Genomic DNA, 23,506 nt, shown 5'->3' on the forward strand with positions numbered 1-23,506 from the left:
ATCTTGGGAAGCAAAGCTCTTGGAAAATGTGCATAAGAGGGATGAAGAGAGCTTTTTTTCATCCTCCTCTTCTGAGCTATCATTGGGAAAGCAAAATTTTATGTTGCATTAAGTGACAGAAATTTTAACTTAAGCTAAAAGCTGTACAGTTCATATAATTGTTCTGGTGCAACTCATTTGCAGAAGAAACAAGTCACAGTTGGTTTGGTGCGGTCTGCTATACAATGAAGTAATTAATGCTTTTGTTATTTATTATATTATTGCAGTGCTCACACATGGTAAGGGGTCCTGTTGCAAGAAGCTTGCAGCTAAAGTGAACGAAAGGTCAGATAGAGGTGTACAAAGGATTGATGAAATAACATTGATGAGTACGGACTCTCAACAGTGCTGTGAGAAATGGTCAAACGTTGGGACTGATCCTGTTAACTGCAGGTGACAAGGAAGGAGGATAAGGAGGGCTAGTCTGAAGGAGGAAACTGGATAGAGATCGTAACTGGTGTTCAGTAAACTTTGATACTAAAAGGGTAGTTTTTATATATGAAGAAAAGGATGAAGATTTTTGAGGTGGTGGTATTGCTTGTATTGTGAAGGTATCTTTACCTGTTTGTGAAACGCAGCATGTGTTAGCCTGATCCGTCGTGTGAGGGAGAGACGACTATCTGGTGGCACTAGAAGTCCAGTTGAAGGACAGAGAAGTCAATGCTCTATGTTGTCATGTTTTATTCTTTAGATAGGGAAGCATAGATGGGATGGAAATTTAAAAAAAAAAAAAAACCAAACCAAACCAAAAAAAACCAACCCACCCAACCAACCAAAAAAACCCACAAAAATGGGTTGGGAGGAGCTAAATGGATCCTAAAGGTTTTTCCTGGCATCTGACTCCCACAGGGAGATGTTGAGCAGTCAGGCAGAAATACCTACTGTAACCTTTGCATCCATTCTTGTTCCATGGCAGGAGCAGATATGCATAATCCGTAAAGAAGAGTTTAGACTGTTTCTTCAAGGTTTACTCCAGAGATGAAGTGCATCTCTCATTTCTCTTGTTTTCCATAAAATATTCTCTGTAGCCTTTTCGTCATCTGGCAGAAGCAAACTCTCCCCACCCCAGCCTCTGGAGGACTGTCTGATAATGAAAGAAAACACACTTCAGGGCCTTTTCTGGCATAACTGCATTCAAATGTAGCATTCTAGCACAGGTACAAAGTAAAAGTAAGTAAACCTCTCACTTTTACTCTTTGCAACTAATAAGAATTTTTTTTTTTTAAAGGGGTAGCAGGTTTTGACACACATGGGCACACAAGATTATGAAAAGTGAAGACAATGAAGAGTGGGACATCCATCAAAGAGTGACAACCTCTTATAAGGTAATTCAGGAACACATTGAATTTATTCTGTTGTGCTTGCAAAATCAATTAAGTAGTTGTTGTTGTCCTCCTATACAATCATTATAACCAAGAATGTATAGGTACATTTCCCCCCCACACACACTTCTTCATTTCATTTTTTTACTTGCATGGAGAAAACCAATACGTAGCAATCCAAATGCATACTGTGTTCTGAATGAGATTGATTACAGTTGCAAAACATTAAATATTAAATGCCAAATGGCTAATGACTTCCAGTAGTCCTCCTTTCCTTCTCCAAAGATTGATGCTGTAAATGGGGATTTGCAAACAGGAATTTTAAATGATCTATAGAGCAGAAGTGAAAACGTTTTCAAAGGAGGTGTGTACCTAGAACTGTCCTGAAACCTTTAAAGTTACAGTTAAGTATTCTTGTAATTTGAATTTCATTGCTTGCCATAGAGGTGAGATAGAAGAGTAGATATTTACAGAAACTGCGCAAGCGATAAAAGGAGCTGCTTATGCCTGACTTTGTCTTCTGCTTTGTATGTTTTAGTACTTATGTACTTTAGTACTAGCTAATTTGAATAAGCTCTGCTAGTCACGTGCAACATATGGGGCCAGTGCCAACTTTTTATAATGCTGCATTACAAATATACCCACCAGCTGAGAAGTGTGATATAAAGAGCTTTGCTTTTTCTTAACCAACTGTCTTCATAGATATTTGCAGGGGGGATACTGCTGTCCCCTTAAATGAGAAATCCCATTTCTCTTCATCTGTTTAGTCATACTATCTCTTTCTGTAGCATTTTGAGCAACTAGTTTGACCTTAATTTTCAGGATCACATGAGATCTTGCAAGTATTAGTGCTTTACAAAAAGGGACTGTAAAAATGGTAGTAGAAAGTTTGTTTATGTTAACTTTTGATCAGATATTCTCAGTCTAAGAAAAGAGTTTTCATATCTTGTTTTTGTACACATTCAGAAAGTAGGGCCAAAGGGATTCAGAAAGTAGGGCCAAAGGGGCACACTGATTTTGGTTTGGTTTGGGTTTTTTTAAGGATCTCCCCCTGGCTCATACTTATCAGTCAGGTTCTACTATCAGTTTTCACCTGTAAATCTGAAGAAAGATCTTGTTAATGAAATTCCAATTACAAGAACAGTACTATTAGTGGTGTGATCCAGAATGAAGTCAAGCTCACTGTCTTATAGGTGAGCATGTTCGGAAGTGCTAATTGGAGTTTAGAAAAGAGCTTAGCAAAAGCTTATTAGAGTCATTAGAAATACTTCCATTGTCAACAGATTAACCAAGTTTGATTTTTGGAATATGCTTCAAAAGCTGAACTATTGAGTTAGCAGTTGCTGGTTTGTAAATACCCTTTTCTTCTCATGTCAGATAATGGAGTTCATACTATAAAACAAAACAAAGCCAGTGCCTAAGCCATGTATAACATAGTGAGCTAAAAAGTCTTCCTTCATAACCTTATGCTGAAATAGTGATTGTTGCCATACATGGTAAGTTGAAGCATTTATAAATGTCAAAGACGGGCATTGGCTGCATGTAAGTTCCATATTTGCAATGTAAGTAGGGTCATTGTAGCTACCTGGTAATGATGAGTTTATATCTCTCCAAGAAGCAGATAAACAACTTCTTTGCAATGGGCACAACTAGGTTATAGAAGAGTGAATAGGCACCTGTGCTTTTATCTGGAAAGATGGCAGTGATTGATGTTTTCACTTTTCTCTTGTCTGTGTGTATATCTGGATCACAGGAAAACAAGTGCCCAGTGGGATATGGGGAGTTGATTGCAATGTCTTTTGAATGACCTATGAATCATGAGGATCTGCAAATCCTTATGATATTTACGTAAAAGAAGGTTTAGGTGATGATGCGGGTTGACATCCTAATAAAACAACGTTGCTGTAAATTTTAAGTTTTGCCTAAAATTAATTTGCGTCTTTAGAACTTTTCATTGTACTTTAATCTTGATTAACTTTACAGGAGTCTAAACACATTTTTCTTTCTCTTTTTTTATCTTTTGGTACTGTGTTAATATCCATTGCAGCAGTTTTTGAATATTTTCTGAGACTGCCATTGCTCAGCATTACCTTTCTAATACCCTGCTTTTATTCGCTTTCTTCAGATATTCCTTTCCATTCTAGGAATACCTGTTAATGGGATATGATACACAATGTATGTGAAAATGTAAACACTTAACAGACTTCATGTACTGTGGAAGAAATCCCTAAATACCTGTATCTTTTTTTTTCTTGTCCCCAGCTGGGTAGCAAGTAGAATTGCAGATGAGTACTTTTCAAACAGAGCATGGAGTATAGTAGTACTTTCTTTCCCAATGTATGCTTGTATCTAGGCTCTTTTACAATGGCTATTTTAGATAGCCTTTTAGCCCAGCTCTGTAACTGGGCTACTCCTACTGTATCAAGGCAATGATAAATTGAATTGTTCTGGTATATGTTCTCATGGTGTTTGACAGGTCTGTATTAACTCCATTTATGTGTTTTCAGGTCTCGTATATTATCATCTTTGTGTTTGATCTTTGGAATATAGGGGTTCTTTGCAGTCTTTATGTACTAATAAAGAAGTCCACAAGCCAAAATACAGACAGTAGACTCTAATTAAAAAAAAAAAGGGGGGGGAATTAAAGTTTTCAGTTTGAACATTAGTGTTACTAATATTCATGTGCAGTCACAGGAAAAGATTATATTAGTAAGATGAAAATATTTTCACTGAAGCTTGGAAGTGATACGTTTCTAGGAGGAAAGAAAAAAAAGAATATCCTAGTGAAATGCTGTAGCAATGCAGTGCTGTTTCATGCAACAGTTTAGATCATCTATTAACCAGTATCTGGAGTTAGTGATATTAACCATGTTGTGATTTTTTTAAATGAAATGTGGGTTCTGGAGATTTTTCATTTTGCTTATTGCTCACGTGCTTTAATTGTGGACTGCTGTTTGATGCTGTCATTTCTGAAGAAAATGTTTACTGTTTATAATGTGTAAGTATCCTTTTCTTTTAAGTTCAGTGATGTGAACCATGTACTATGGTTTTGCTAGCAACAGTGAGATTGGTTTTTATCCTATGTATAAGATGACTTTGCTCTGCATATAGAGAGTAAATCTTAGCATTGCTTTTCATTAGTACTGACTTTTTTCTAGATATCTCTTTCCTGGTCCCAATTCTAATTTATTCATGCTTTACATTGGTTCAAGGTGACTAGTGTGACCTCATGACACTTCTGTAAAAGCCAGATTCAGCTAGGATGTTACACCATCACTGTCGGAGAAACCCTGAACTACAGGAAGAGTTGCAGATTCAGGCTGCAGTTGCTGCTGGCGATGTTCACACCGTGCGCAAGATGCTGGAGCAAGGGTATTCTCCAAACGGTCGAGATGCCAATGGCTGGACCTTGCTTCATTTCTCTGCAGCAAGAGGGAAAGAGAGATGTGTCCGTGTGTTTCTTGAACATGGAGGTGAGTTGCCTATAGAGAAAAATCTTGATAGCCATCTCACAGCTTTGTATCCTGATTTCTATTGTAGGGATTTCCAGCACTGGTTAGGTATGAGACTACTTCTGATTTCCCCCCCCCCCCCCCCCTTTCTTTGGAGTAGTACTTAATCTCTGTTTATTTCTGATGCATACCCTGTGAATGAGCTAACAGATTAGCTTGATATCTCGATACCTTCCTTTTTTTTTTCCTCCAGAGTTGCATAGGAATTGTTAAAAATTGAATAAGCATTATGAAAATAGGGCAGAAGGACTCATTATAAAATTAAATGCACTCACAGCACGACTATAGGCTTTTCTTCTCTGTTAGGGGGTATTATTAGAGGAAGGCAGGTCCTTGAATTGAAATCCTACAGAAGTTTGTTTCATAATTCTCAAGCAAGTTAACAAGTCGCATTAACGACTAAGTTTCGTTATAGGCTTTAACAGAGTCTGCTAAACTTTATGAAAACAGTACTCTTTGTGCAAGGACTTTAGTGTCAGCTAGTCCAGTTGAGTTTACACCTCTCCTGCATCCATCTGTAGTGAAGCTTTATTTCAAGAACTGATTGAGTTTTGTTGGTTTAAGTGATATATTCGTTTGGGTGATGGTTATTACCCCTCAAATGGTACAGTCAGAATTTTTTTGCTATATCTTCTTTCAAGGCCACCTAAAGTTTTAGAAATGGATAGTCTTAATCTTTTAATGTGATACTGGAGAGGAAAAATAAAAATCAGTAGGTGTTCTCCACATTCTGATTAGTGCTCTTAAAGAACAGCATCCTCTATTCTAGCGCTGTTCTTATCAAATGAATTATGAACTAAGACATTTTCAGTCCCAAGAAAACTGAAATTATCTTTTTAATGCTTTATTTATCTGAGGCCATATGGGCCCCTTATGTGTGTTGCAGTATTTGTCAGAGGTATGGATCACCCTTAAAGTTGAATGGCATTAATAGGCTGTGGTATTTGCACAATTAGTGGTATGTTCCTTAAGAGCAGTAGTGAAATACAGCCTGAACAACTGGACCCCGTTGATATACCTGCTACAGACTCTAACCATATAATACTGGCAAACTCTCATGTCCTTATTGGGAGGGGGGAAAAAGCTACTAAATTGCACTAATAAATAACTTTAAGTTCTACTTTTTAAATGTAATATATGTGGATAATCTCAAGCCTTCATCTTGATAATTCAAAATTTTTAGGCTGTAAGTCTTGAAATATGTTGGGTTTAGTTCTGTAAACTTGAAGATGATCTGAAAGAAACAAACCCTTATGTATTCCTATGTATTTTCATTGTATAGGTTTTGATATTAAATACCTGCTGATGCAATATTTTGTTTTTATTTTTGTTGTTACTCTTTCCTATACGAAGTACCAGCTGAATCTGGTGCCTCGTGAAAACTGCCTGTAATGAAACACCCTTGTTCTGGAAGCAGTATAGCGTTTAATCACCAGGACTAGAAAGTTGAGTAACAAATAGTGTGAGGGTTAGTCATCTACGGCAGCTTTCTTGTAGCTGAGCCTCGCTTGAGAAAATTGGCACTGTTTTGTTCCTTGCCTTGTTTTCCCTCAAAACAGAGGCATAAAAGATGAGTATTTAAAACATAATAATGTCACAAATGAGCTATTAAGCAGTGAATGAGCTGACTCTTAAAAGCTGAGTTAATCATGCCTGCCTCATTAGTGAGAGGTTTGTGTCTACCTTTCTTCATGCAGTCTCCACCTTTCTCCCTCTCAAGAAGCAGATTATTTTGATGTTGGTGCTTAATCCCTGTGGACCAAAATGATATTGGGGTGAAGGAAAAAGTCATTTTCTGGTGTGAATCTTATGGTAAACAGAGTATTGAACTGACTATATATTAGTAATAAAGAAGATAGTGAGAGGGAGTGGATGGAGTTCTGGAGGAAAGAGGGAACTGAGATGCTAGTGGGAAGGAAGGGGCAACTGGTGATAGCTGTGGCTGTCTAGAGGGATGATGAAGCTTAGCAGAGCTGGAAATATTTCATAGTACAGGAATGAGAAAACTACACTGGGCTGTTGCTGAGCGTAGAGTGCTCTGCCTCAGATCTGAGAAGCTGGAAGACTACTGACATAGTCTTGCGTAGTAGTGGGATGGAGATGGAGTTTGGCTAATAAAGGCTGAGAAGAAACCTGGTCACTGACCTGGAAATAAAAGTTAGCTTCTTATGGGAGTCATGACCTGGCCACCTCCTGCTTTTGCTTTTTTTCTTCTCTTCCATCATTGCTCACCAGCAAAGAAAACAGCCAGAGGACAGCATTGTGCATGCAGATTGGCTGATTTGAGTGGAGAAGGTGGAACAGGAGGAAGCTTTTTATCATCTGCTGAGCAAGGAGAGACAGATAGATGGGGAAAATGCATAAAAAAACCAGTCCAGACTAAAGGATGAAGCCAGCAGAAATACCAACTAGATACAGAGGTAATAGGTCAGATAATAAATATTGTTTAGCGAGTGATGAAATGCAGAAAGTTGATCAGAACCATGAAGAAACTTAGTTTTCATGAAAAATAGTGGATTTGACTTTCTTAGTGTATTTTTCTCCTTTTAATAAAGTGAAGATTCTATGAAGCCAGCTCTTTCCATCCATAGAAACAATCTAGAGTCACAAAGCTCAACAGGAAAGCAACACAAAAATAGGGAGTGTAGTTTTCAGTAATCTTGGATTTTTTGCGTAACGAGCCTTTTTGTGTCCCCTTTAGTGTACTTTTTTAATTTATTTTCAAAATGACACATTGAGACAGGCAATCCAACGCTGGACAAGAACTATGTTTTAGTAATCCCCAGCCGCCACTGTTAATGTTACAACGAGCTAAAGTCTTGAAAGTGTGTAGTTGTTAGCTGTCCCTTGGCAATATCTTCTCAATACTAATTGAGCAGGACAGTTTCTGGTTACTTGTATAGAAGTAAAGTAACACTTTACTTGTAAAGTGAAGAAATGATTCACTAAAGCTCCTAGAAATTGAAGACTAACAGAAAGAAGTAGCCAAACAACGTATTTATTTATTTTTAGTCTTGGCTGCAAGGTATCTAAATTTTAGGTCATGCAGAATCCAGGAGAAACTAGAGAATGCCAAAAGCTCATCCGCCTAAACCAGCTCATAAAGTGTTTCTGTGTCTGAAGAGTGATGCTTTCCTGGAGGTCTTTTGCATCAGTGTTGTCCTAGAAAATTCAAAACAGAAGCTATATGTAGCCATGTTTCTAAACCTTGTGGTCAGAATTAAGCCCTAGTTGGAGGAAGTAAGCTTGAAGTAATAGAAGTACTTTATGAAGCCAGAAGGATTGCTTTCTTGGCTTCCTAAGTTAGACTGTGATAGAGTGACCTAATGAAGGTGTCAAGAAAGAAGGGAAACAGTCCCACTGAGCTGTAAATTGAAACTCTGATATTTTAGAGAAAATTAGAGATTTAGAGACTCTTGTTTAGGAATCTATATATCCTCTAGACTACAGTATTAGAAAAGAGTTTCATTAACAGTAGAGTTGAAATGACTAGCTTAGGTGCCCAACTTTAACATGAAGTAAAATAATCTGAATATCATTCAGTGTTGCAAATTTTCAATCACAAGTGACCTTGATTGCAATAATTTGGTAGTCTTGATAAGCAGTTCAAGGTTTATGCCATTGTATTATGCCTTATATTTAAGAGCATTAGAAGTGACCAAATGTAGCTGTTCAAGTTTCTAGATTCTGCTTTCCCCAAATTAATGGGAAGCTTGAAAAGAAATAATTGTTTGACAATCAGGATGGAGGGAAGGTAAAGAAATGCTGGCAGGTGCTGGCTTCATCCCTTCCTAGTTAAATACACTTGTACCAGGTACTTTTTTTTTACCCCTCTGCAGATTCTGAAAGGTAAACTGAGAATCATTCCCAATTCATTTCTACCTTGCTTGTGTTCCAGGGGGAGAGAGTTACTTTACAGTATGATGTCAGTACTGAAGCCTTTTAAAAAACAAACAAAACCCCCCACAACAGCCCAAGTTCTTAAGGCAACATCAGCTTTGCAGCATTACTTTTACTAACACAGGGACTGAATGGATGGAAATTGTGTGCAATGTAACACAGGTCCAACTTCTGCTAAAAGCCCTTGTGAAGTTCAAAACTTTTCCAGGAGATGGCAGCAAAACATTGACTGAATAGCAACAGCCGTTTTGGTCTTGTTAAAATTGTTTCCCTGATCAGGGGGGAGACTGGTACTATTAGCTCACTAGAAGCCCATAATCTTAACGGGAATTACAATATTTTTATCATGAGGTTTTGCTACCGGGTTTACTTTTGGGAGGCTAGTTGTTTGTGTTGCTTGGTTGCCCAGCTGAGAGGTCTTTTTCCTATTCTTGTTGAGACACTTCTCTTACATGACTTAGTATTTTTTATTTTGGTTCACTTTAGTGGTCAAAAGCAATGAAACTTTGGGAGGTGGGAAGGCATGGAAAGGTACTTAAAGAGCATCCTTATTTTTCAAGTGAATTGTTGGATTTGGATTACAGCAACTTGTATAAGAATGCATATATGTGCACACATAAAAGTTGAGGCATATCTAATTGGATTTGGAAATAGCGTAGAATAAACAGGCTAGCAGTAGTATCCTGCACCTCAGTTGGGAGGTAGAAATGATTGACTTGCATGCTCTATGCAGCATGGAAGAGACAAGGCACAACATGAAATTTTTTCTTAAAACTTTTATTTTGATATGATGTCTATCTTGGTGTGTTATCTGGATATGGTCTCAGTAGGTCCATATTGGGAAGCTTATTCCTGTTGTTTTGTGTTAGCACCTTTGTACGCTTGGATGTGTTCGGACTAAACTAGCTTGCAATTTGTATTGTATTGTGAACTTAACTTACAGCAGGTCTGAATTTTGAGATGCAAATTGGTGTGTCCCACCCTCTTCCCCTGTCCTGTTTGAGTGTGATGGCAACTAAGCAGAAAACTGCCCTCTCTATGTGGTACAGGAGAGCAAGTGCTCCTCTTGAGCAACGTGTGTGAGCACTGCGTGTTCATAGCCTTCAGCCAAGTTTGTTTTAAACCTGTGTGGTCACAATATCCTATTCTTTTTTCTTTTTTTCATGTCGTCCCCCTACACCCCGACCACTGCTACTTTCCCTCTAAACACAGTGTGTATAGATGAGGAAATTACAAAGAATTCAATGTGCCAGGATGCAAGGACAGGGCTGTCAAAGTTATGGAAGGTGAACAGACACCCTTACGCTTGTCTGCACTTAGAGATGATGTGCTTTGTGAACAAACGTATGATTACAGAGCAGACAACACCACAAGCAACTGTGAAGGACAGACCCCAGCAGTTGTTTCAGTAGATACACAGGAGTATTGAAAATGTGTCAACTTAAGGCTAGTGTCTTCTGCAGGTAGTATCTGTCTTTACCTGCTAGGAGACTTGGGTTAGGAAAGTGCCTCAAACTTCCAAACTGTAGTTTGTACTTTTTAGTGTCTCACAGGCAGCATCTATGGATGGTGGAAGGAGAAATCTCACAGCCTGACTTGTTCTGTAGCTGAGAAATGGTAATGAGGCAGGCGCCTTTCCTTTGGTAATTAATTTGGTACATAGGAATAGTCACTTGCTTTAGAAGTCTGGGTGTATTGAGGAAATTAAGTAAATTGATTTGATTATTTTGGTTTTTAAATTCCTAAATCAGACTGAGTTTTTGCCCCGTGTTGGGGGGGGGGGGAATAATCTGTGTAATCATTTGTATTCTGCACTAATATTTTTCCTGACTCCTTCCATAAGTGGATGCTTACATTCTTGTAAAATCTTAAATTTTTGTAAAACTATAAATTCAGAACAGATTCATCATCTATAAAAACGGACTTTATCAAGATAATCTAAAATAACATATATCCTACATGCTTTGGAAATCCTGCAGACCAGAGAGACACATTTTACCTAATACAGTATTACACCCTAAAAACAATATAGTCCTGCCAGACCACAAAACATCCGCAATTTGGGACAGCAGATGTTTCTACACATGCTTCTTTTTAAGACCAAGAAGCAACACAAGGGAAAATAAAAAAGTTGAACATTGAGAAAGAAATGTAATATTGTAGAGCTGGAGGAAAACTGGATGGACAGAGAGATTTGAGTAATTAGCCTAAGAGTGCTAGGAAGATGTGGAAAACTATTTGTCAAATGGAAACATATGTATATGAAAAGCCTTTTTTTTGTGTAACTCTTTCTTAAATATAATTTAACTTTTTCTTAAAAATAGCATGTTCATGAAAGCAAGAATTAGTTTGAAGTACAAAAAATCCTGTCATGCTATCCCTTAAAATACTAACATTCAACTGTTTGGTTATTTTTTTGCAGCACTGGTTTACTGTAATGCCTTCTAATTATTTTTTAATTTTATTTTAACTTCAGCTGATCCCACAGTTAAGGACTTAATTGGAGGCTTCACTGCTCTGCATTATGCAGCCATGCATGGGCGAGCGAGGATTGCACGCTTGATGTTGGAATCTGAATATAGAAGTGACATTATTAATGCAAAAAGCAACGATGGTTGGACTCCCCTCCATGTAGCAGCCCACTATGGCAGAGACTCATTTGTCAGGCTCCTGTTGGAGTTCAAGGCTGAGGTTGATCCGCTCAGTGATAAAGGTACTACACCGCTTCAGCTGGCCATTATCCGAGAGAGGTCAAGCTGTGTGAAAATCCTTCTGGATCACAATGCCAACATCGACATTCAAAATGGTTTCCTGTTACGATACGCTGTGATCAAAAGCAATCACTCTTACTGCCGAATGTTCCTTCAGAGAGGGGCGGATACAAACTTGGGTCGCTTGGAAGATGGACAGACACCCTTACACTTGTCTGCTCTTAGAGATGATGTGCTTTGTGCACAAATGTTGTATAATTACGGAGCAGACACTAACACAAGGAACTATGAAGGACAGACCCCACTGGCTGTTTCAATAAGTATTTCTGGAAGTAGCCGACCCTGTCTGGATTTCTTACAAGAAGTGACAAGTATGTATGTAAGAGAAGTTAATCACAGGACACAATGTCCTCTAAAAGCCTTCTTTGAATTTAGCCCCAGAAAAAAATGCTTCCTCTCTGCCCCTTGATGCTATTTAAATGCACTAGAAAGTTTCTGGGAAGGTGAAGGGATTGTGATACTGGGAATCTCTTACTCGGCAAACGTGCTAATGTTAAGTATATTTTGTTTAAATTAGTTGTGTTTAAATATCTACAGGAAGCATTCATTTTTTTTTAAAAAAGTGAACTGTAAAATCTCATTTTATTAATGGCCTTAGCACATAAGATGTTTGGGGTTTGGGGTTTTGTTTTGTTGTTTGTTTGGGTTTTTTAGTGTCTTTTGCTTTTTTTTTTTTTAATTGCCATGCAAATACTCTGCAGTTGCTGGCTTTTTCATCTGGCACTACGACTAGGGCAGAAAAGAGCTTTTGCTGCTTTGTGTTCTCCCGCATTCTCTCTCCTTCTCTCCCCTACACCAGACAACAAAATGGCATAGTTTATTTGTGCAACCAGAAGGGGTTTCATGTGCTGCGTAGCTTTGACTTGATTTTGTTGATGTCTTTGAAATATGAAAGAGATTTGAACTCATCATGACTTCTGGTATTTAAAGAGAGTATTAGGCTCCTAATATTCTGGTCACTTTTGATTATCAGGTTTTGGTGTACTAGATCTACTGAAAGTTTTCTCTTCCCCTCTGATTCAACACTGAATGCTAGAATAGTGTTTCATAATTATAGTATTGCCTAAAGTATTTAGGAATTGCTGATTAGCAATTAGTAGGAGTTTGCTAATTCAAACATGTTAAGATGGCCTGATAAATTACCATCCAACTAGGATGATCTTTGTGCTACAGAGGATGGGGTATTTCATATATCCTTTTTTCCCCTACAGTTGCTTTTATTTTTTTTGATGTGGTAGTTTTTAATGAGAATTAAGCACCCTATATACTCTGCTAAGAAATTTAGTGTGGGCTGGGGGTGAATCAGCTGAGATCTGTTGTCAGTAGCTGACACAGATAAGCATTTGGAATTTCATTTTTGTCTTCATGATTTGTGGTGGTGTTTTTGCTTTTATCTGAAAGAGAATTTTTGGAAAGGTGGAAGTTGATAATAAGAAATACAAGCAACTAATAGATTTTGTTTTAATTTACCTGCCCCTTCTCATTCAAATGCTTTTTTTTCTGTTTCCTTTTTTGGAAGCCTTTTGCTATATAGTAGCACCGTTAGGGTTGTTATTAGATGATATAATACTGAGATTTGCAATTTTTCAGTCTTAGAATGTACTGGTAAGCATGAAGGCTTAGACTGCTTAAGTGCTTCCTCAATGTCTAAAGAGTAATTCAGAAAGTTGGGAACCGGTACTGTAACTTACTTCTAGGTTGCAGATTCCATACCTTAAGGGTTTAATGTTAAGTGAGAAGTAAATTCTGCTACAAAGAAGTAGCTTAGATTTGGGGCCAGGGTAACAGTGTTGGAACTATCCCAGTTTTGTGCTGATGGAGGGAGAACTGAGAAAGCAGGGAGGACTAGTGCTGACAAAAACACTTCAGCTTTGTGCTTCTGAGCAAAATTATTATTAATATATGTTTACAAACAGCTATAAACAGACTCTGCTGCCCTTATTATAAATATCCAAACACTGTCTTCCACGGTTTTCATGAATAATCACTTTAATAAGATGGTGTAGGAGAGATGAAATGGATAAAGAGTGAGCTGGGATTTTGGTAGCAGAGTTCCCAATTAGATCAGACTGTGTACAGGGAATTGTTGAGATCTCACACTGTAGCATTTCGGGGAAGAATCTTGTTTGAGTCTTTTGCAATATGTATTTACTAGAAGAAAAATGTACAAAATTTTTAGAGAATTCTTCTAGTGGAAGTATTCCTGAAATTATCTCTTGCAGTTGGTAACAGTGCCTTGGTCGTAGGGCTTAATGGGAATTTCTAGTTTGTTTATTTGAACTTTATACTAAGTGCTTAATAGAAAAATCTGTAGCTGTAAGTTTTATATGTGCATCCGAAGTTTTGAAGAGTATATTTGATAGTAAAACAGGGATTAGTTTTTACTTTTGCAGTAGATTAAAATTTTTAAGCTTAAAGATTAATATATGTGAATTATGAAAGTTATCAAACTGATCTGTGTCTTCAAGTGAAAGCAGTTGCATGCTTCATATAAATGGGATCCTATTTAGCAGTCTACATGTAGGATATAAGTAGCTGCTTTTTTTTATACTTGGAAAATGTATTTGTACAGTTTCAGTCCCTCAGAAAACATCGTATGTGAATTTCTTTTTGTTTTGGTAGGTATTGTAATCGATAATAATCGCAGCCTTTAGCCCAGGTCCCCGGTTGTGAATAACAGGCAAGAAACCAAGCTCTCAGAAATACTCAGTATTGGCCCTGAGAGTCTGCAAGAAGATATTGGATTTTGGGTTTTGACCCTGAAGGTCTGATATTCTTCCTGCTTACAGGTAGAGATTCCTTTGCTCCTAGAATAATTCCAAGAGGAAGGAAGTTATTCTGTAGTTGTATCTCAGTATTTAAGCACAAAGCTGGAAGTTATGAAAAAAGTTTTTCATCATGAGTCTGCTGTTGACTTGGTGTTCAGACAGTCACTCATGTCTTCCTCCCCCTGCCCCCTCTTTTTTACAATACAAAAATGAGTAAAGTCTTCCTGTCAAAAAACAATATTGAAGATTAACTTTCTCAATGATTTATTAATCGCCTTCCTTTTCCTAATCTGTATTACGCTTTCTTACTCCAAAAAACATTTATTGGCAACCACCATAGTACCTGAGATCATCTGATAAAGAGTTGTTTTGGAGCACTTTAGTATAATGCTTCAGTTTCATGAGATCTGAACCTGCCTCTTCAGGAGTGTCAATGGGTTAAGCTTTGAATACACTAACGCAAAATTAAACTAGAGATGCATGTATGTAATATATATGAAAACAGAGATACATATAGACTTTTTTTTGTAGTGTATATGTCTACAGAATTAACATGTGCAATTACAGTCCTGGATTATGTTGAAGCTGAAGTTGAATGGGATTTGAGAATATTAAAGCTTATAAAGAGAATGCTGGCAGTAGGAAAAAATGCAAGTATTAGAAAAATACCTAAAGGTTTAAATAAACTTTAAGACACTAGAAATTCAATTATGATCTCAAAAAGGGGAATAAAAAAAAGCTTGAACCCTTTCCCCTCCCCATAGATCTCATTTAATTTAATCACTGGTCAGATAACATAGTGGACAAGAGTCTATGACTAGCTATGCGAGTTGCTTGTCTGTGTCCAGGCAAATAGCTAAGTAGATGGATATGGCCACAGTAGCGTAATATGGCATCTATGTTAACAGGTATCAAAGAACTAATTTCAGATCTGGAACAAGATCTAAAGGACACCAAATGAATTAAACTACAAATATTTCATCTGCATTCCTTTTTTTAATTTTTCAAAGGGTAAAGCTTTGGCTTTGACTAGACAGTGTAATTTTGTGTTTAGATTAATATAGCACTGTAAATGTGCAGAAAAATTTAGACAAAAATCCTGTTAAGGAAACTCTTACACATTCCCTGTCTCTATTCCTTTGAGAAATAAAGATAACTTTTCACTAGGGTGTTTTTTTTTTTTTTTTTTAACTGGAACAACATTTTAAAAAGGGTCTCTGCATAGTTTAAACTTCTATGAATACAGAAGTGTCATAGTGAATTAAGTAGATTTCTACGTATTTTATTACATGGATAATTGCAAAGGAAACAGTATCTTCATGTTTGTTTTAACATAGAAGAACTGTATTGGAATTGCAAGCTTTGTCTGCTTCCTTGGGTGCTGCTGGAAATCTTGCACTAATGAATGTGGTCTGCTTTGTCATCCAGAGCTATGCAGGGAACTAGGGTAAGAGGGTTATTTTATAGTTTTCATCTTAGCCGGATCAGTGATTAACAAATAGGTACCTACAATATGCAGAAAGTAATCATGATTCAGATGGTATTTGCTTAAGACCAACATAGTTTTTGATACCTTTATAAAGACATAGCCCAATTTTTTTCTTTCTAGAAAGAGGGAAGGTACCTTTCAAATAATTGTTTAACTCTCAACCCAGAATTGCCTAGTGTGATAGTGAAAAATGTAGCTACTAAATCAGAGTGCAGTTGACTGTTTATATTAAGCAGTTGAATCATTTTTATATATCTATATACAGATGAATACTTTGGAAGAGTTTTTTGAAGAGGCCTATGTAAAAAAAAAAAATATTTTTTTTAAATATATATTTTTTTATATGTAAGGTACAGCCACCCCCACTCCCATTTGCACACCTATGCTGTACTCTGTTATAATGTAAAAAGAGTGTAACAATACATCTTAAGCCTGTCTTTATGTTCAGAGCACTTTACTTACTGTCTCCTAAAAATAGATAAACATTATGGTATTGAATTCTTAGCTGAATTTTCATAGCAATTTCAGTAAGACTGAATTTATAGAAACATTACAAAATATAAAAAAAACCAACCAACTTATACAACCGTATTCAATCTTAATTTCATTGCTAAATACACCTGTTATACTTAACATTGAGCTTTACTGGCATTCTGCTTTCCCATATATAAATTTTCAGTCCAAAATACACTCCTCCTTGGTACATATTTTCTGTGCCAAAAATATTGAAATTTAATAGACATCTAAAACTCATTGTGGAGAATTAGTTTTCAAAGAGCAATGAAAACATACTTCAAGCTCAAGTATTCTAACAGAGGCATACTGAACACAAAATTAAACTAGAACTTTTAAAATAACTTGTATGATATCCAGTTGAAAAGAATTAAAAGCTCTTTTTATCCTATTGAGCTAGATACTGATTCAAGGAGTCTGTTCACTTTCTCAGTGAACACTCTGTAATTCTCTTTCTCTCTAAATTCAGCCCTGCGTGTCTTATATTAGTATTTCAGACTTACAGATTCTTGATACTGGATTTTTCTGGCATTTTGAATGCTGGAAAACCAAATATCCTCCCTAGTTATTCCGCTGTTTTTTTTACAGAGTACAAGGCAATGCATTTCCTAAACTGTTAGACCTACTCCTATTGCAATGAACAGCTGAATTCCCATTCAGCTGAGCAACAGCCATTTACTTAGCTGATCACATCCTCTCAGTATGATCCTGGGTTTTTTCGTGCAGCTTCTTCAGTGTGTTTCTGGGCTGGTAGGTGTGAGTTTCCAGTTGATAAGTTCAATTATTTTTTTTTTAATTCCCTGCCCAAAAGCCAATAAAATTGTAACTAAATTTAATTGCTGGCAGTAGCTGAGTTCCTTCACAGTTGTGAAATAAGGGATGGATTTAATAGTTAGCTGTGGATATAAATATTTATTCTGATACTCTAGAGGAACTGAGCTGCTGCCAGCCATACATCAGCTTGGTTTCAACTTTTTTTTTAATGTTTCACAAAACTTTTATTTTTAAGTTTCCTTTGTAGCTAAAAGGAAACTACCAAATGGTTTCTTGCTACTGTTTTCAGCTTTTCACAGTTCCCAGGGGAGGCAGAGGCTCAGTTTGAGAAATACCACTGTCAGCTTTTTTCTAGAGAAATGTACTAATATTGCAGAGAAAACTGTGGGTGGCTTCTGAAATATGCCACTGATTTTTTTTTTTTAACTTCTTCAGAAACTGTCTATCTACTTCAAACCAATGACACTGATTGTTTTCTTTTAAAAGTACTTTTTTTTTTTAGTAGGTAGAACAATACATCAGAGAGGATCTTCTTGCAGCCTACAAGGGTATTAATTTCAGTTACTCCTAAGTTTTCTGCTGGGTAACAGAACAGGTCAGTTCATGATTTTTGCTTTGTGCAAGTCCTCTTGTATCTTCAGTGGAGGAAACTGGTAGGGATTCCCCCTTTCTGCCTTTACAACGCTTTTGCTTAAAACCGGGTGAGAATCCCTAAAAATCAGTGTTGTCAGAAGTACTATGCCTAACATAACGCCTAAATGATCCTTAAATATAGACCTATGAGGTGAGTTAGGATTTTATTTCTTGGGGAGCATGGTCTGCATAGGAAAAACGGGCAGGCACAGATCTAAATGCATAAGCTATGGAGCAGTTGTAACGATGACATACAGCTCTGTGTATAGGTAGTAACTCCTAAATGTAAGTTTTGTCTCTCTCTGGGATAGAACAGCAAACTCCCAGATAGAATAGCAGAAAAATCCTGAAACTGCAAAAAGGAAAGGAATGGAGTATTGAGTGGAGATTGAGGCTTAATTGTAATAATTTATTGCTGTTAAAACATGCATTTTTTCACTTGCTTTACCAGAGAAGGCCAATCTATTAATAATAATTTAAAAGGCTTATTTAATTATTTAAGTAATATAATTATTAATTATTTCAGGGGGAGGGGGAGCTCAGGAACTTGCTTTGTTAGTAGTTGAAGAACTGAGTTAGGGAAATGTTTAAATTTATATGTACTGAAGTCTGCTGCCTCTAGAGAGAAAAAAAATCAAAAAGAAATTCCTCTTTATTTTATAACCCTATGTTTTACTTTCTTCTGTTTGGAAGCAACTTTTCTGTCATGTTTGGGGAAACTATACACAAGAAGCACGTTGGTGGGGATTTCTGGTTTTCATTACAGCACATAGCATGAGCTATGGAAGACAAAAGATGAACTATACATCTCTTTTTTTTTTTTTTTTTTTCCCCCCTCCTGTAACTAATACTTCTAATTTATTTGACTATCACTATAAAGCTTGCAAAATAAATCAACTGAAGTATGTAACTTGTTCCGGTGAACACGTTAGCAAACCTTCAGCTCTACAACAGCAGCAGGTGTTTGCTGCCCTGGTGGTAACTCGGGTTGTGTAACAGCCTAACAATAACCCGGCTGCTCCAGAATAACAGCACTGCCATCATCAAGGTGTCCCTTTGAGACCGGATCAGGGATGTGTTGGGGTTTTTTTTAAGGTGATCAGTAGTTTTATGTCACTGTTTTGCATGATGGTGGTAATTAGGTCAGTCTTAACCTTTTATGGTCATTTTTTTCTTTCTAAGTCTCTTCCTTTCTAGCTTATTTGCCTAAATAACTTTCCACAGTTGTGATGCAGGATATAACCAAAGTTGCTACTTCCTAATCGTTTTTAAACAGAACTTTATTCATCATTTAACTTGTCTTACTTTGCCAAATTACTAATAACATTTTTCATTTGCCAAACCAAGGTTCACTGACATTGGTCTGTAATCCTTTATTTTTTTTTTCTTTTTCATTCAGATGCAACCAAGAATGAGTAAGTGTTCTAGACACCGTTTCTAATAAATCACAAATGCATTAATAACCCTGGAATTTGCAAGGCGTGACCTAAGACACTAACAGCCACTAGATGTAGCAACTGGTGCTTAACACTGGAAATGTCCATTGTTAACACGTTGCCAGGAAATATTTAGGCTTGTCAGGGGAAAATGTCATACATCTGATAATCGGGTCTTTTTGAATTAACTGATGACCAATTTCTTCTGGGTATTTTAAGTTGTCTGTTCCATTTTGTTCTCAAAAAAAACATAGGATGTTAATTAAAAGGCATTAATTTCTGAAACCAGAAATCAGTGTCTCGTAGCTGTATTATTGTGTACTCTACTACAGAAAATACACATATAGATCTGTAGTCCTCTATACCCTCTAACTGCTGCTGTTTGCAGTTTACTTTTGAAAAGGTGCATCCTTTCTGAACCCTGTTTGTGTTCACATTTAAAGCATTAGAACTATTACTTCATCAGCATAAAGATTCCTCTGCTTGGTTTCTTACCAAAAGTAACTTTTCTTTCCCTAAAGCTTGAGCATTCAGCTGTTGTCAGAGTTGTATAAATTCATTCCTTCAGGTGGGGAAAAAAAAAATTGCTAAGAAGAAACCACCAGTGGACAAAGTAATTAATGGTCTGTATTCTAAGTCATGGCTGAAAGATAGAATTAAAAATAAATTGACATTCAGATACTGTGGTGATAAGTATAATAAAAGTATTTTAAACTTATATGAAGGAAACTCAAATTTTTATGTTCTTCAATTTCAAATCTAATTTCTTTAAAAAGAGACCGAGACTATTTTCATGCATTACTTCTGCTAGCTTACCTTGGATAATTTTAGTGCTTAAGATAAATCCCGGTGTATACCTGTCTGTCAGCCCTTTTCTATAGAAAAACCCATGCAGAGGGAAAAAGGAGGAACTTGCTATAAAGGGTAACTGAAACCATGTACAAAATGCCCAAAGTAGAAAACAGGAAATAGTTTCATAATCTCTTTACTATGTGCTTACCAGGAAAGTCTGATAAACTCATAATGTCAGTGTCTATTTAGCTGATAGAAGGTTTGTTGCTCAACTAGGAGGAGGATGGAAGAAGGGACAGGCTCTAGAGCCAGCTCTGGGGCTGGGTCGGGCGAGAAAAACCCTCCTGTCTCCTCCAAACAGGTTTGTGCCCGGTGAGCTGACAGCATCCTGCTGTCCACCGTAAAGCCTGCCCGCATTGAGCCCCGTATGGAAGGCATTTCCTTTTTCAAAAATGTCCTGCTTAATTGGTGGCAGCTCAGGAAAGCTAGTTGGAAATGTCCGTCTAAGTTATTTAAAGTAGCTTTTGTTGGTTTATACTGCTTCTTAAAGAAATGATTGATTCAAGCAGTCAGCTCAATAAAATCGCCGTGCCTTTCTTTGCAAAAGCAAGCACTGTCTTTTACCATTAATGATTATACAGATAATAAAAGAATGCAGTAAGTTGCTCTGTTGGCGACAGATTATCTTGATACCTGCATGAGCACCTACATTGTTCATGGTGCTGAGTATTTTGACTTGGACAGCCATCAGGTGCCATAACTGTGTAAGCCTTTTTTTCCAAAGCCTTGACACAGTGAAGTCAATGATCAAAATATTGATTACCACACCCTCAATGTGTTATTTGGGTAATTTAAAAAAAAATATAGCAGAATGAAGAAGAAGCACAAAGGCAGGCAGCTAGTTTGGTCAGAGGTTTGGAGTGATTCCCACGGTGGGAGGTTATTAAATAGAGTTTTCAGCTTTGGAAAGAGGTACTGAGCATGAGTGGAGGACGGAGATTAATATAAAGGTATGTAAAATCATGACTGGCGTGAGAACAATTATTCGTTATTTTTTTTGTAACTCAGAGAATGGCAGGCATGCAATGAGGTGATCAGGAAGCAGATCTAAAATAAATAAAAGCACTTTGTAGTTTTCCAGCCAACGCCTAATTATGTTGTGAAATTTGTTGCCACAGGATGTTTTGGATACTGAAAGTATGAATGGGTTCAAAAAACATTAGACAGATTTACAAAGGGCAGGCCATTCACAGCTATTAGGCATAGATCTGTGTGCAGTCTCTGGTTTAGGAAGGCCCAAAGGCACTGGTGCTGAAAGCTAGGAGGGTATATTGGGACAGGATTTCTCAATGTCTGTTGTTCTGCTATTTCTTTCCTTCTTCCTTGGGATCCATTGCTGGGTACTTCCAGATACAAGGCTAGATTAACCTTTCTTATGTTATGTTGCATGGGGGACCGTTTTCCAAGGTGTTTGAACAGTTTCCTGTTAAGAATGAGTTTGAAAAGGAACCAGTTATTTTGGAAAATCCTTGCCAGAAATTCTGAAGTTCATGTGATGTCAGTAAAGCTTTTCCTCTGTGGACAGTGGTTAACTCATATTTTCATCCCTTTCTGTTTGACAAGGTTGTGGCTGCATCCAAATCCTAATCGCTTCTCCTTTTCGTTAGAAGGGAAAAAAAATCTTTGACTCTGCCACGCGATCCTTGAATAACTTTTATAAAGCCTCACTCTCAAAGGAGACTGCCTAGTCCTGTTACAGTTGAACATAGAAGTGTTTGTCTTAATTTTTGAAAAAAAGTGAGACTGAGGGTTTTTTTTTTTCCCCAGGTGATACAAGGATAGTAAAAAAAATCCACAAAAAATTAAATGGAGGAGTTATGCTGTTCTACAGTGCTTAAGTGTATGTTGCCACCTCGTGGGAATCCTCACGTGGATAATGTCACTTTACACTGGCATCAGTAAAATTATGTCCATGTAAAAATGTTTCTAGGATTCAACCCTTGATTTCATTGAATTATTGTTCATTAGAAAGGTATTAACTTCCACCGTTTTTTCTCTTGTGATTTTTCCCTTCCCTCCGCCTCTTAGAAAACAGCAAACATCTGTGATTTTTCTGAGTAAATAATCTCTTAAAGTATGTTTAAAATGTGATCATTTTACTTTTATGTGTTCCTTTTGTCTTTTCAGGACAGCCCAGAAACTTGCAAGATCTATGCCGAATTAAAATCCGTCAGTGTATAGGCCTTCAAAACCTAAAACTACTTGATGAACTACCCATTGCCAAGGTCATGAAAGACTACTTAAAACACAAATTTGATGATATCTGATATCCATGAAGAGAAGAACTCTGAGCAAGATTAGTTATATTCCAGATACTGAAGAGGCTTGTTGCCTTGCACAAAGTATATCCTATGCAAATTCTGATTTTTCTGTGAAGTCAGAAGGCAGGTATACACTTCCTTGGGTTTTTTTATACCACACGCTAGAAGGTCTTAATTTTTGGTTTCTTGGTCCAAGTTTACAAGGTCCAAGCTTTCTATACAATATTACATTTTAAAAATTGCTGTTGGTTTTTCGTTTGTTTGTTTTCACATTAAGTGTGCAGACTTGCAGTGGAGATGGAAGGTAGCCTCTCAAGGGAGTGGTTGGTTTGAATTGGCATGCTGAGCAATTATTCAAGAAAATAAAGTTTGGAAATCAAGGCACCAGTCCTGCAAAAGGATACCAGTAGAAAGACCTTCAGAGCCCTGTTGTCTGTTGGGACTCTTGTCTCTGCCAGGGTGTATGTTTTTGCAGGATAGAGGGAAGAGTTGATAATCAACATGTCCTAGGGTACTGTATGAATATAATTTGGAAATTAAAGAAAAAATGCAGTTACCCTATTCAATTTGAGGGTCTATACATTGGCTTTTTTTATATTATTCTTTTCCTAATTACTGTAGTTGGGATGCCCATAAAATTCAGGCGCTCTTCTTTCCTGACATTCCCTGTTAAATGGGCGGCTGTTTGTAAGTCTATTTTTAACAGTGACAGTACACTACAAAGAGGCATAGCCTCTGTATTTTTTACATTAACTTAAGAGTAAACAAATTTAGATTTTTTGAAGCCAATGTATTCTGTTTCTCATACAGTGCCTCTTGTGCAATAATCTTTCTGATGTATTTTCCCTTTATGTGTGATTCCCCACACACACACTATTCCTCATTTAGTCTCAGAGCATTATTTGTGAGAATAGGAACTGCTGCCTCGCTGTAGTGTTGACGTGACATTACTAAAGTGAAGTGGCAGTTGCTGTTCATTATTACTCCCTGAATTTCATGAATGTATAACCTGCTTTATTTCACTTTCAGTTGAAATTTTATCTACGGGTTCTCAGTCCATTAAAAAAAAAAAAAAAAAAAAGAAAAGAAATTGGCCAACACTCCCCTCCCCCCCCCCCCCCCTTTTTTTTAAAGGCTGAATTTTTTTTTTTTGGTTGCTGTGAAATTCTGTTTGTTTCAGGTTAGAGAGTGGGAAGTGCACATAAGTTATTAAGATGCATTTTGTACGTGCACTAA

General features: G+C 37.0%; 1 protein-coding gene across 1 annotated transcript; it reads left to right on the forward strand.

The window, feature by feature from the left end:
- Nucleotides 1-409: 409 nt before the first annotated feature.
- ASB7 (ankyrin repeat and SOCS box containing 7) lies at nt 410-23,054 on the forward strand. Its single transcript, XM_075506322.1, has 5 exons — nt 410-432; nt 1,268-1,364; nt 4,574-4,834; nt 11,250-11,855; nt 22,137-23,054. Exons 3-5 carry the CDS (start codon nt 4,624-4,626, stop codon nt 22,274-22,276), a joined length of 957 nt encoding a protein of 318 aa, XP_075362437.1. The 5' UTR covers nt 410-432; nt 1,268-1,364; nt 4,574-4,623; the 3' UTR covers nt 22,277-23,054.
- Nucleotides 23,055-23,506: the final 452 nt, after the last annotated feature.

The sequence above is a fragment of the Mycteria americana genome, chromosome 6 (genome assembly GCF_035582795.1).
Source record: "Mycteria americana isolate JAX WOST 10 ecotype Jacksonville Zoo and Gardens chromosome 6, USCA_MyAme_1.0, whole genome shotgun sequence".
NCBI classification, from domain to species: domain Eukaryota; kingdom Metazoa; phylum Chordata; class Aves; order Ciconiiformes; family Ciconiidae; genus Mycteria; species Mycteria americana.